This window comes from Melopsittacus undulatus, chromosome 5, assembly GCF_012275295.1.
Source record: "Melopsittacus undulatus isolate bMelUnd1 chromosome 5, bMelUnd1.mat.Z, whole genome shotgun sequence".
Taxonomy (NCBI): Eukaryota; Metazoa; Chordata; class Aves; order Psittaciformes; family Psittaculidae; genus Melopsittacus; species Melopsittacus undulatus.
This window is the reverse complement of record NC_047531.1, coordinates 4319108-4332387: the sequence shown is the minus strand read 5'-3', so window position 1 is coordinate 4332387 and position 13280 is coordinate 4319108. Positions and strand designations below refer to the sequence as shown.

Here is a 13280-nt window from a genome sequence, read left to right as displayed (position 1 = left end):
AGTTGTTCGCTTCAGGCAACAAGCTTCCAGCTGTATGGATGAGCTGGGACAGAACAGGTCCTTAGCTGCTAGGGTATTGAGTTCTATATTGGTTTTCCCAGCTGTCCTGAGGGCAGATATGGAGCATGCTAGGACAGACACTGATCTTCCTCTTGCCTCAGTTTCCCCATCTGTAGTGTGGGGTTTAAACTACAAAGAAGCAATAACTGCCATCCCTGATTGCTGAGGGGCTATTTAATTAGCCTCTGCAGTGCTTTGAAGATGAAAAAATCTTTGCAAGTGCTAATTATTATTATTACATAGACAAGAGTTCGATGTTGTTAGCACAGGGTTTTTTTACCAGTCTCCTTTTTATGATGTCTTATTTATCACAGATATTCCTGATATGACTCCTCTGAGCCACTGCCTTGATAACGTTTCTCATGCAGGACCCACATGAAGCTGTAGAAATGGAAATGTAGGATGTAGAGATGTAGAAATGGAAAGTCTGGCTGGTTTCAGGAGACTCAGTTGTGTGTTCAAACACTGTCCCATCATAGAACCATAGAATCAGGTTGGAAAAGCCCTTTAAGCTCATCCAGTCCAACCATTCCCAGCCCTGCCAAGGCCACCCCTAACCCATGGCACTGAGGCCTCGTCTCCATGCTGTGTGAACACTTGCAGGGCCGGTGCCTGCAGCCCTGCCCTGGGCAGCCTGTTCCAATGCCTGAGCACCCTGTGGGGCAGGAATTGTTCCTCAGCTCCATCTAAAGCTGCCCTGGTGCAGCTTGAGGCCGTTTCCTCTTGTCCCAGCCCTTGTTCCTTGGGAGCAGAGCCCAGCCCCTCCTGGCTCCATCCTCCTGGCAGGCACTTGGAGGGAGCCATCAGGTCCCCCCTGAGCCTTCTCTTCTCCATCTGAACCCTACAGGTTTCTCAGCCATTCCTCATCAGCCTGTTCCAATGCCTGATCATAGGAGGGGGTCCCATACAGCCATAGGGAGGGAATGTGCTGTATAAGGTAGAAGGGTGAAAGGTCCACCTCAGCCTGCTGGGGTTTCACTTTAAAGGACAGGAGGACACAGAGTCATTGCAGGCTGCAGGGAGCCCTCCCTTATAAGACAGGAGAACTGATGTCAGGGGTGAGCAACTGGCACTGGCCCCAGCACTGGCTCTGCCCCATCTCCTCTGAGGAGGTTTCTGACCCAGGGGCTCTGCCTCCATGGTGGCAACTTTGCACTGTCTGAGACCCTTTTATACAGCAACAAGAAGGAAGTTCTGGTAGTCACTTCAGTCCAGCAGTGCATTTGTCACTGTGCATGGAGAGGTTGACATGATCACTCGAAGTGGGGAATGTAGATCTCCATTTCTGAGCTAGGTCAGTTTTATCATCCTTATGGGACAGCCCATCCTTGGTATTTGAAACAGCTCAGATGATTTTATTCTTCCCATGATCCTGCTCTGCATAAGAGCTTCCTTGTGAAGAACCTACCGTGTGCTTTACTGAGGTTAATGCAAAGACTCACTCTGTCATCACTGGGCTTTAAATCAGGGCCTGGATGGAGCAGAGTCTTCTTTGTCATCCATTGTCTTATTGCCCAAGTACAGGCTTCTAGTGGTGTAAGAGGAGATTCTGTTCCTTTTTTGTTAGACCCACTGAAGAAAGCATGTAAAGCTTTGGGCCAAAGCTACTGTCCTGCCTATGGTGGTACTGATTTACTGCTCAGCTCCTGCTGTCCTCAGCATGCTCCTCAGCCAGTTTTCAGAAGCTTGCTGTCAAAGTCCCTATTTCTCTACAGGTGCCAGATGGATCTGTGGTAGCTTTAGTCTCCAAGCAAGTCACTGCCTACAATGCAGTCAACAACTCCACAGTCTCTCGGACATCAGCCAGCAAGTATGGTAAGGATTTGTGTGCTGATACGGTTTGAAAGAGCACTGGACAAGGGATCCCAAACATCATGGTGGTTACAAGACACTAAACACCAGTAGAGAGAATGATAAGCAGATGACTAGTTGATAAAATTGCTTGAGAATAGCAGAAGGAGAGGACTTTGCCTTCTGAAACTTCAGCATCTGATCCAAGCTGTTAGTCTGAGTGTTTGGATTGCTCTTGGGGACACTTCTCCTTCATTAAAGAAAGGAGCCTATATAGTTATCTGTCTACATTCTGGGTCACTGAATCTCACTCTTAGACTTTGCACAGGGAGGGGCAAGAGATAAACATAGCACACTATGGGCTCAGTTGTTCTAGTGGGTAAAGCCCTTGGAGCATGGCCTGTTCTGAAGATAAATATGTGACACAGATGAACAACAACAATCTATGTAGGACACAGCCTTTCTACAGTTGTATCTCCTTGTGGGTGTGCTGTGCCCCAAGGAAATCCCACCTGGAATAATAATAACAATGGCTTACTGAAGTCTTATATCACACTATATCAAGGCAGTGGATTGTTGTTCCCACTTTACCCATAGGATAACTGAGAATGAAACAGCTGTGAAATAGAGAACAGGTAGGAATTCCTGTGTAGAGACAGAGACCTGAGTTTCACCCACACCATCGCACACCTTTCTCCCCTGTGCTAGGATGTGTCTCACAAGGTGATACCAGATGGAAAAGCCAAATGTCTCTGATATCCAACCACAGTTCTGCAAAACCACCCTCCAACCTGCATGGAGCTGTCATAGCAGTTTATTATTACCATTTAATTTACGACAGCACCTCCAATCCTTCTTACTCCCTTTAGCCTGAGGAAAAGCATGGCTATTCAATGTCCAGAGGAGCCCCCTTCCTCTTCCTCCAAGGACATAAGCAATCCAACAGACCTTATTAACATTCATCCTTTTCACCATGCTGTTGCAATTACTGAAAGACACGGTGACCTTTCAAAAGGAAGACCTGAGGGGGGTTAATTTCTCTTGGATTCCCTTAATTCTTCTGCCATTTGATTCTTCAGGAGGAGGGAGTGGGGGAGAGTGCAGGGGGAGGAGAAGATGCAGTGGGTCAGAAGTGATTGGTTAATTGCAATTAAGAAAACAGGATCCAGAGAGGAAAAAGGATATTCCATCTGATAATTAGTATGGAGAGATGGGTAATGCATTAATGAGGCTGATTCAGATCTTGCTCCAGGAAGGTGCAATATTCTTCTGTTAATTATGGTTGGGAAAGATTCTATCTGCACCATTGCTGGAAGATCAGGGAGAGGGAAATGCTCCATGCCATCACTCAGAGGCAAAGGGAGATAAAACTTGGAGGCTAAAGGTGTCTTTGGAGAGGAAATTTGTATGGGTCCACCTGAGGTTCTGGTTTTCTTCTTGTCAAAACAAGATTTTGGAGCAGGGAGTGAAGAGGATGGATTTGGATTTATGCTTATGTAGAAGTTATGGATTGCTTTAATGCCAAAGGAGGGAGTGGAGGTAGCTCCTACTAAGTCTGGGTATGGGGAGCTATGCAACAGGTCATGTTAGCTACATCAGTATTACTATGCATAAAGTCCATGGCCTGTTTTCTGGCCATAATGCCAATCAGCATAGCATTGTATAGCTAATGCCCATACCACTAAGCACTTGGCAGAACAAGTGGTGTTTATACCATTGGTAAAGCACTTGATAAACCAAGTGGTATTTAGCCGTACTGGTTACTATGAATGGTTGCTACTATCCCCTGACCAAGTTCTGGGCAGTGTCTGACACTTACTGTCCTGGTTGTCCCAGGTCAAAGTTTCACCAGGAAATGTGATAAGAGCATGGGTAATTGAGAATAAGTGTTTGAGCCTTTCTTAATTTAACAGCATAGACACTTACATTACATCTGGCTTGGCTGACATCCCTTGTATTTGCTCAGCAAATCGGTCGTAAGTTAAAGCTTTGATAATAAAGCCTGGCCCATACAGCTGCTTGGGGGACTTCTCCATCTCACATTATAATTGCACCAGGAGACACACCCCTGTTGCCTAATGTTATGAATTGGTTGGTGAAAACATATTTAATACTAATATGGAAATGCAGAGCTTATGAGAGCAGGGACATTGCTGTACTATGTACAACCTTCCCACTTTGGAGACCTGAACTAACATCTCCCCAGGGTGAGATGTTAGCTCAGGTGTTCAAATCACTCACCAGCTGTGACTGTCTCAGCCCCACAGCAACATATGTATGAGCATCCACTCCATATACTGAATGGGAGAGGCACCTCCTACCAAACTCAGACAGAAGGAGTCCTCTTCTTGCCTGTCTGATGAAAACCTTCTACTATGTGGCATGTCATTGACATATTTCCTTGGTGGAACCTATTAATCCCAATCCTATTGCTACTAGGGCTGACCCATGTGCATTTCTCCTTGCAGAAAACATGATCCGGTACACAGGCAGCCCGGACAGCCTCCGTTCCCGCACACCCATGATCACCCCTGACCTTGAGAGTGGAGTCAAGATGTGGCACTTGGTGAAGAACCATGAACACGGTGACCAAAAAGAGGGTGACCGGGGCAGCAAGATGGTTTCTGAGATCTACCTGACGAGACTACTTGCCACCAAGGTAAATGGGGAGGGCAGGGAAGAGGGTGGGAAATGTTGTTTTAAAGGCTGCAGTGGAAATTGTTGCTTATGAGAAATGAGAGGCTGCTCAAACGATGCTGAAGGGGGATGAAAAGAGAAGATCAGAAGGATAATAGAGCAAGAGAGTGCTTCAAGTAGTGGTTTTGTGGCACAAACCCTTATTTCCCACCTTTCCTACGGCCCATAAAGGTCCTTGTGCTGATGAATTGGCAGGGGATTAAACTGTCCATGATGTAACTAATAGATAGACAGCTCCAATGAGAGCAAACAGAGTCAAATGCTCATCCCCACTGCAACATGGAAAACCCAGGGTCTCCGGAGAGCAAATACAGCTTAACTCTGGTAGAGGCAGAGCAGGGTCATCCTGAGCTGAATCTCCTGATACATCTCACACATCAGAGCTAGACCATGGCAAGTCTTTGCAGAGAGGATAAAGACAACATTGGAAGTTGGTAAGATCCCATCTGCTCAATCCATATTCTCCAAAATGATGCAAAATGGCCGTCTACATGGGTGCATGGTCTCCTTGTAGAGGAGCCTGCATTAAGGAAGAGGCAACAACCTTCTTTTGCACTAAAGCAGGGACTAGGGCAGGTAAGGAGGAAGGCAGTGTAATCAGAGACAGACTCCCTGTGTAGTTCTGCCATCCTCTTACAGCACAAAACATCTCTGTGCCAGATCTCTCTAACATAGTAGTTACCTCAATGTATCTCACAAGTGGAAACTGCAGGGCAGCTGTGGCTCTGATCACAGTGTTATCTCACCCTGTTCTGAACAGGGTTAAATCAAGCAGTGATCAAACAGCCCAATCTTCTCCCTTCTCTCAAGTTTTGACTATTATGATTTCTTGTCAGGGCACAAACCCAATTTCATGTGCCCACACAATCTCTATCTGAGTTTTCCCATCTCCATCACATGCCTAAGCCCTACCATACAGTTTTGCCTGCACATTTGTTCCTCACCTCATTTTGCCTCTGATGTCTGACTCTCCCTGCAGTCTCACTCAGTCTATCTTCATTGCAATAGGATCTGGAGATAAAGTGCCTGGTACATGCCCAGCTCCCTGGCATCAAGCTGCTTTTATGGATCTCAAAACATAAAAGCAAATGGTGCTCCCTAGAGCTCAGGCCCCAGCTGGTGGAAACCAGCAGGCACTGGACCGTGCTGATTTACACTGTCTGGGGATGCAGCCCTTACCCCACCACTGAATCACTTTTGCTTTCCGGATCACAAACTCAACACCTGGGGGGTTTGGTTAAGATGTTTTTGTGGAGATGGCAGGAAAGCAGCTGTGAAACTGGCACAACAACAGAGGCAGTGGAAAGGCTGAGGGTTTATTGTATCCTCTCTTGGGCTGAGCAATTTTCGTGTCTCATCTATGACCATTTGAGGGAGAGAAAGAGGGAAGAGAGCAATTGCTGGTAATGCAATCCCAGGGAATGCTTAGTTAAACTGACAATGATTTTTATTCTGGTAAATCCCTGACCTCAGAGACCCACAGTCTCTTGCCTAAAAGCCTCAGAGGTTTTCTTTGTGTCTGTGTGGGTGAGCATGTAAAGAACTAACTCCTTCCAGAAACTGAACCTAAGGGCAGCTCTTCCGTGTCAGACCAACAGGGTTTCCCCTTTGGGGGCCCTTTCTGAGTCAGACATGTGCTGTATTTGCCCTGCAGGAGTTCACACCAGCAAAAGGTACCTCTGGTTGTTTCCTAGAGAATAACCCAAGGAGGGAAATCAGCAAGAGACACTGTCTTTCTAATGGAGTATTTGTTAGTGTAAACTTGAGCTGCTGTGGTGGAACCTGGCGCTTTGTTTCTTGTAAGGAGAATTCTTTTTTTCCTAGGCCTTCAAAGGGAGGGTTTTATTTTTCAGAACAGGAAAATTTGCCCATTGTTTGCTGAAGATTTGATTGATTTCTGGGTATTTTGTAGTTATTTTATGGTTTGTTCATATGTAAATGCTTATGAAGCACTGGTGGTGGAGCAGAGGTTCAAACATTCAGCAGGGAAAGTGTGCCTAGCCTGGTTCCCCCACCCTTGACTAAGACTGCAGCTCATGTGGTTAACACAGACCCTCAACTAACCCCTTTTCCAAGCCTGGTTACCTTCTGGTATTCCAGCTTCTTACTAAAAGTCAGCAGTCCTCAGTGGCTTGTTCAGGTGGCCCTTCACCATAGGACCTGGGGATCCTTCTTGCAGAGGAGCATAATACTTCTGCAGTCTCTGCAGTGGACATTACTGAGGTCTGCAGAGCAGTACCTGATACATTTGCTCATTGCTTCTATAGTTTGCCTCGGTCCAAAACCAGTGGGTATTAAAAAACAAGGAGGCTTCTTGGGCTTAAGATGAAGTTTGTGTTATTTATTATACTACTCACATATAAACCAGCCATCTCTCGCCAGGTACTCTTGTCCCATTTGTCTCAGTGACACCTTCTGCTCTACAGACATCTGACTTTTATTCCCAGCTTCAGAATTAGCCTTGGAAGAAAGCCAGTGTATAAAGTGGCCAGATTTTGTCTCATGCATGCATTAAAGCAATTGAGGATGGGATGCAGAGGAGAGGAAACAAATCAAGGCCTCTCCATCACCATAGACCTGAGATAAGGCAAGGTATATACCACAGCTCAGCAGAAAGTACAGGTAGCAACCAGAACTACATCTGGCTGCCAACCAGAAGTAGCAGACATAGTGAAGGTGCACGTGCCTGCTTAAGGACATCTGTATTGAAATCTCCAACTCACACCACATTTAACAGGTATTAGACAGCTCCCACTTTTCAATCACACTTTCTGGGCCTGATCCACAGACATGCTCTGTTTGCAGTGGGGTACCAGAATACTACATCCTCTTCCCACTTGGCATCTCACATTCGTTTTCCCTTTCTTCTCCTAACAGGGCACCCTCCAGAAGTTTGTAGACGACCTCTTTGAGACCATCTTCAGCACTGCTCACCGTGGCAGTGCGCTCCCCTTGGCTATCAAATACATGTTTGACTTCCTGGATGAGCAGGCTGACAAGCACAACATCCATGACCCCCACGTGCGGCACACCTGGAAGAGCAATTGGTGAGTGAGACATCCCAGTAGAGCCCAGCACCATGTTCTGGACTGGAAGGAGAGTAAAGGGACATGTGGTTTGGAATGTGGTTGCTGCGGGTGCTGAGGAGCCTGGTGTAGGGTTCAGAGCACCAGGCTTAGTCGTCCCAAGCTGATGGGGAAGTCAGAAGTCCATAGAATCTAAAGGATGCTCTTAAGGATCAAATGCTTTTCTAAACAGGTCCCTTCTTGGCCTGGATTACATGGGAATGGCAGTATTTATGGGAGAAAATGGCGAAGTATTTAACTGTTGCTGGGCCCAGAACCATAGGAATATCTAGGGAAGGATGGGAGAGGATTTTGCACCACTGTCTTCATCTAGACTAAGTGTTTGAATTAGGCCTATAGTCAGTGAGATGCTTGAGCTGCAGTGTTTGCATACACATGGGCAATATCTACATTAAGGTATCCCAGACATCCACAGGGGATGTGGAGCATCCACAGGAGACTTGTAGCCTCTTGGGCTGGCAGCTGGAAGCATCTCAAATGGTACTAAGCACTTAAAGGCTCTGGAGCTGGATGTGAGCAAGTGACAGTCTGACATGAGCCCCCTGCTCTAGCTGCCAGGCAGCAGCCTCTCTTCATACATGCAATGGGACAGCCTGGAAAAGCCAGGATCAATGGTGAGAAAATATCTCTGCTGAGTCTCTCTGTTGGAAAGAGTCCCCTGGGGAGTGGCTCCCTCCCCTTCTCCTGTGCAAATACAGGGACTATAAAAGGAACAGCAGAGGAGAGCCATGGGGCTCCCAGCTCATGCATTTTTAACTTCTACCAGCCATGCTGATGGCAGATCATCCCAGCACAGTGACATAAAAAAAGAAACCCCATGCACCAAAGAGGCTTTCAACTAATGAAACATTAGCATATTATTAACATTATCTGCAGCACTAATCTAAGGCTGATTGCAGCCACTCAGACTAAATGAGCAGGAGGTTTATTTAAGGGGAGGGAGGGAAAGGCAGAGTGTGTGTATATGAGGGAAAAGGGGCAGTATGGAGAAATCTGTTCAATCAGATTAAATTAACTCAAAGTCACATCATGGGCTTCATTATTCCCAGCTAGGGACATCATCCCTCTCAGCCCCCTCTGTGTCCATACACACATACATGCACTCTCTGCTCGACTTCACTGCTGTGTTTGCCATCCAGACACCTGCAGAGGTTCTGCATGGTTCATTCATCTACCTCATCCCCAACAGATCACAGAATCACAGAATGGTTTGGGTTGGAAAGGACCTTAAGATCATCTAGTTCCATGTCCCCTGCCATGGGCAGGAACACCATACAATAAACCATGTCGCACAGGACTCCATCCAACCTGGCCTTGAACCCTGCTGGTGATGGAGCATTCACCACTTTGAGCAATCTGTGCCAGTGCCTCACCACCCTCACAGGGAAGAACTTCTACCTTATATCTAACCTGAACTTCCCCTGTTTCACTTTGAACCCATCACCCCTTGTCCTATCACTACAGTCCCTAATGAAGAGCCCCTCTCCAGCATCCTTGTAGCCCCCTTCAGACACTGGAAGCTGCTCTGAGGTCTCCATGCAGCTTCTCTTCTCCAAGCTGAACAGCCCCAACTGATGAACCTCCATCCCCATCCTAAAATGTTCCCTACACCCTCAACTCCATCAACTCTTTGGCAGCATCTCCCACATCTGAGTTTGGCTGACAGGATTACCTGTGTGAGGGTTTGCTTACATTCCTTCTGTGATTTTGCTGGCTCAGAACACACAGTGGTTTAGGAAGGAAAATGTGGTGTCATCCCTCTGTCAAGACGTTAAATTGCTTGCTGTTACCCAATATGTATCATACTTGGAGATGAATTCTTTATGGTGCTGAGAACACATGGGGGCAAGGAGCAAAGGGGAGCTTAGCCTGAGCATCAGATGGATTTGTTAAGCTGAAATATAACTTCCTCTTGGGAAAGTGCAGACACTGAAGGTAGACCTAACAACACTAAAGGTAGACTTAACAATCTACATGTCAGACAGAGATGAGTTTCACTCTGATCAGTGACACATCTCATTTCCTAGGCCGTGATCATATGAATGCATTTGCCCTAACAAAAAGGCTCGAGGCAAAGTCTGGAGGTAGATACCTCAGGGCATCTCATACAAATGAATTTGAGAAAAAGGAGGGAAGATAAGGCTTTGGATTGCAATTGGAATAACATTTCCTTGTTTAGGGCAGATACATTTTCATTTCAAACGTTGCAGTACTTATTTCCCAGTTCCTTTCTTTGACTTGAGGCAACAGGGTTTTGCCTCGTGCTGGGATCATATCTGGACTTGGACTTCAGCTGTGGAGTGTGATAGTACACAGTGTCCCCAGCACAGAGTGCATACCATTAACACTCCTAGTCTCAACTTGGGAGCTCTGTTACCTGTTTTCCTGTGGGGTTGCTATGAGGGCTCAAAGCTAAGTCTCCCAAAGACAGAAGTTCACCGTAAGTTTTGCAGATTCAATGTTTGATGAAGCAGCCAACAAGTACATCTTTACATTACAACCTATTGTAGAGAATCTAGGAGTAATTTTCATTACCTCATCAACAACCCCATTAATTTATATGAAACTTCAGTAAGATGGCATTAAGACTGACAAAGTACAAAGTCTGATTTCTAAGGATAACAGGGACAAAAGCCACCCCAAGGTGACTCCATTGCCATCCTCACAGTTCTGTAGGGGAGGAATATATTGTATATCAGAGCTTATCCCAGAATCCTTATCTCCACACCATGACATTTGATTCCCATCTACCATTCACCATTGCAACCACACATAACAAAGCCTGTGAACCATGCACTGACTGACTCAAGTCTCCCACCTCTCTCACAGCCTGCCATTACGGTTCTGGGTGAACATGATCAAGAACCCACAGTTCGTCTTTGACATCCACAAGAACAGCATCACAGATGCCTGCCTCTCCGTAGTGGCTCAGACTTTCATGGACTCCTGTTCAACCTCAGAGCACCGGTTGGGCAAAGACTCACCCTCCAACAAGCTTCTCTACGCCAAGGACATCCCCAGCTACAAGAACTGGGTGGAAAGGTGAGTTTAGCTCTAGGAACAGGAATGCCATAAGCAAGTGGTGCAGTGAGGCCCTGCTTCATGGATGGAGGTAGGAGGCATCATAAGTATTGCTTTTGGTAGCTGCTTCTGGGCATGTTCTCTTTGGTTATTGCCTAAGTAGAAAGCTGCTTGTTAGCCTTTTATTCCCATGACCCTTGCAGCAGAGATGGAAATTTAATTAGAGGTGTGAACTGAAGGTGTTTGCTGTCATTGTTTCTCTTGAGGAGAAACTGTTGAGAAGTGATAGAGGGAGGAAGGAAGGAGAGGTGATGCCTTTGAGCCCTCTGAAATACATTTACTTCTAAGTCTTTCCACACAGACCAGAAGTGGTTTGTTGTTCTTAGCATCGTTGTGACAGTCTTCACACGGTCTAGATCCCAAGGGTCATAGAATTATCTCTCCTTATTCCAAGCCCAGTATATTTCCTTGAAAGCTCTTCTGTGCTTTGAAAGAGATGCTGTAAGATTGACAGCCTAGTGCATGAAGCTCTGCAGGTGTTTTCTGAAAGGTCAGAGGTCTTTCCAAGCATTTAGTCCACATCTGCAAGACCTGTAGCTACAGCTCAATGTTCTCTTCAGTCTACTGCACTGAAGGTCAGTGCCTGCCAAAGCTTCTCTACAGGGAATACAACCAAAACAACTATTCCTGCAGCACGCAGGGCTTCAGTTTGTCTATGATTTCCCACAGGACAAGTGGATAGCACATCTTGCACTCCATTCAGCAGGAGCCTGTCTGCTGGAGCAAGCCTTGCAGAAGTTGATCTGTGCTTTGTTTTCCAATATGACACCCTTTACTTGGTGTTATTGACAGGTTTGGGAACTGCACAGATGGAGAATGATTACTACGCTGTAAATAGCAAGATGGGTTTATCTAACAGATCATTCCTGTCCAGTGCCATCCAGTTTAAAGCAATGGTTTGTGTGGATGACTTAGCAGGTGCTGTCTATTGATGCCATGTCATATGGGTTATGTGAGACCTCTGCTACTGTAAGACAGTGCTGTCAACCACTGTATTTCCTTTGGTGGGACTGATTTTCTCTTATGTTTTGAAAGGAGAGCATGGTTGATGAAAGAGCTCTGTCCCCTACTCAGCATGAGGTGACATGTTTACAATGATGCTCCCATTGCTCTCTGATTTGTCTGGACAATTATTTTTAGAGGTGGTTAAACACCTCTGAAAACGTTGTCTCTAGGCAACCTGTAAGGCTCTTAATGCCTTGCTTAATTATGACCTACTTCTGGTAATGTGTCCAAGTTTCTTAGTGTGTTTTGAGGTTGATTGATGGGTTGACCTGGGTAGAGGAAAAGAGATGTCTGAGATTCATTTAGAAATCAAGCTTGCACCAGCCCTACAAAGTCAGACTTCAGTGATGCTTTAGCAGCCTTGTGTGCAGTGGGTGGTTGGTTTCTGTGGACAAATACTTTGTTTTATATATGAACCCTGTTGATTTTTATCTTTGGAGATGGTACATCTGGGTGACAAACTGACGTACGTAGGTGGGAAACAGGGTTTCTTTCTGGATGAACAAACGGCTGCAGTTTTTCCAGTATTGATTTGACTTTGTGACTTTTGGGAGCTAAATTCTCTTTGTCCAGTGATCTTCAGCAATAGGTGCTGCATTTCCCTGGAAGTTTTCTCAAACAACTGGATTTGCAAATGAGGTACATAGCACCTCCTGCTGTGAGTAAACACCACTGGATTTCTGTCCCCAGCTTGTGCTGGGTTGTTATCTGCACTGATATCTGACAACTTGCATGGAAGTCCAAGGGGAGGATATGGGGTTTGGAATATGGTTTGAGTCATGTTCTTGTGTGTCAGTTCCACTGACTCAAGGCAGTGGCACCTGGATGCTGTGGTAGATCAAAGGAAAAAACACATCAAGAATGAATAAAATATAAATTCAATTCAAGCCTGAGTTAATGAATTCCTTTTCTCCATTCTGCATCTCTACTTTGAGGGAGTTATTCCAAATCCAAAGGCTTCCAGGGCTGGTTGGAGATATTTCTGTAGTCGGTATCAGCTGGAGATGGCATCCTTCAAGACCACTAGACTTCTTCAAAGAGCAAATCATAAGATAAAAAGATCTTCAGTCGGGGAGTTTAAGAAGTGGTTGAGTAAATCAGAAGAACCTGAAATCAAATTAACTTCTTTGATGAAGGTGAAACTATAAGAGGGCAATTAGGCAGTGGTAGATTGTAATCCAACTTGAAGGCACTCTGGTATAAAGATAGGCTTCTGGCTTCTAACAGGTCTATTGCAATGATGGCTCAGCAGGGTTATTTCAGCCCTTTGCCACTGCTGGTTTCTCAGTGTGGAGTGTGCCTTTAGGACTTAGAAAACTCAGCGCAGGGAATGACCTGGCCATAAGAAGCAGGCATGGGAGAAAGTACATTCCTCCAGTCAAAGGTTGGTTTTCTGCTCCTTAGATTGTGAATATACATTGGAAAGGGAATAGCTGCAGATTTGGGCCTCGCCAATGGTCTGCATCTACATAGTAGTCAAACTGGGAGTTTGATTTCAACAGTGCTTTTTGATGCTATTGCTGAGAAATCCTGTCTTCTGTGCAAAACCAGGTTCAGCAT

General features: G+C 45.7%; 1 protein-coding gene across 1 annotated transcript in view; it reads left to right on the top strand.

The window, feature by feature from the left end:
• The window catches only part of PLXNA4 (plexin A4), a 435244-nt gene that overhangs the window by 409599 nt on the left and 12365 nt on the right, over positions 1–13280 (top strand). The window contains exons 26-29 of the mRNA XM_034063149.1: positions 1776–1875; positions 4320–4510; positions 7426–7595; positions 10464–10676. Of these exons, the coding sequence (XP_033919040.1) occupies positions 1776–1875; positions 4320–4510; positions 7426–7595; positions 10464–10676 (674 nt within the window). The remainder of the gene's footprint in view (positions 1–1775; positions 1876–4319; positions 4511–7425; positions 7596–10463; positions 10677–13280) is intronic.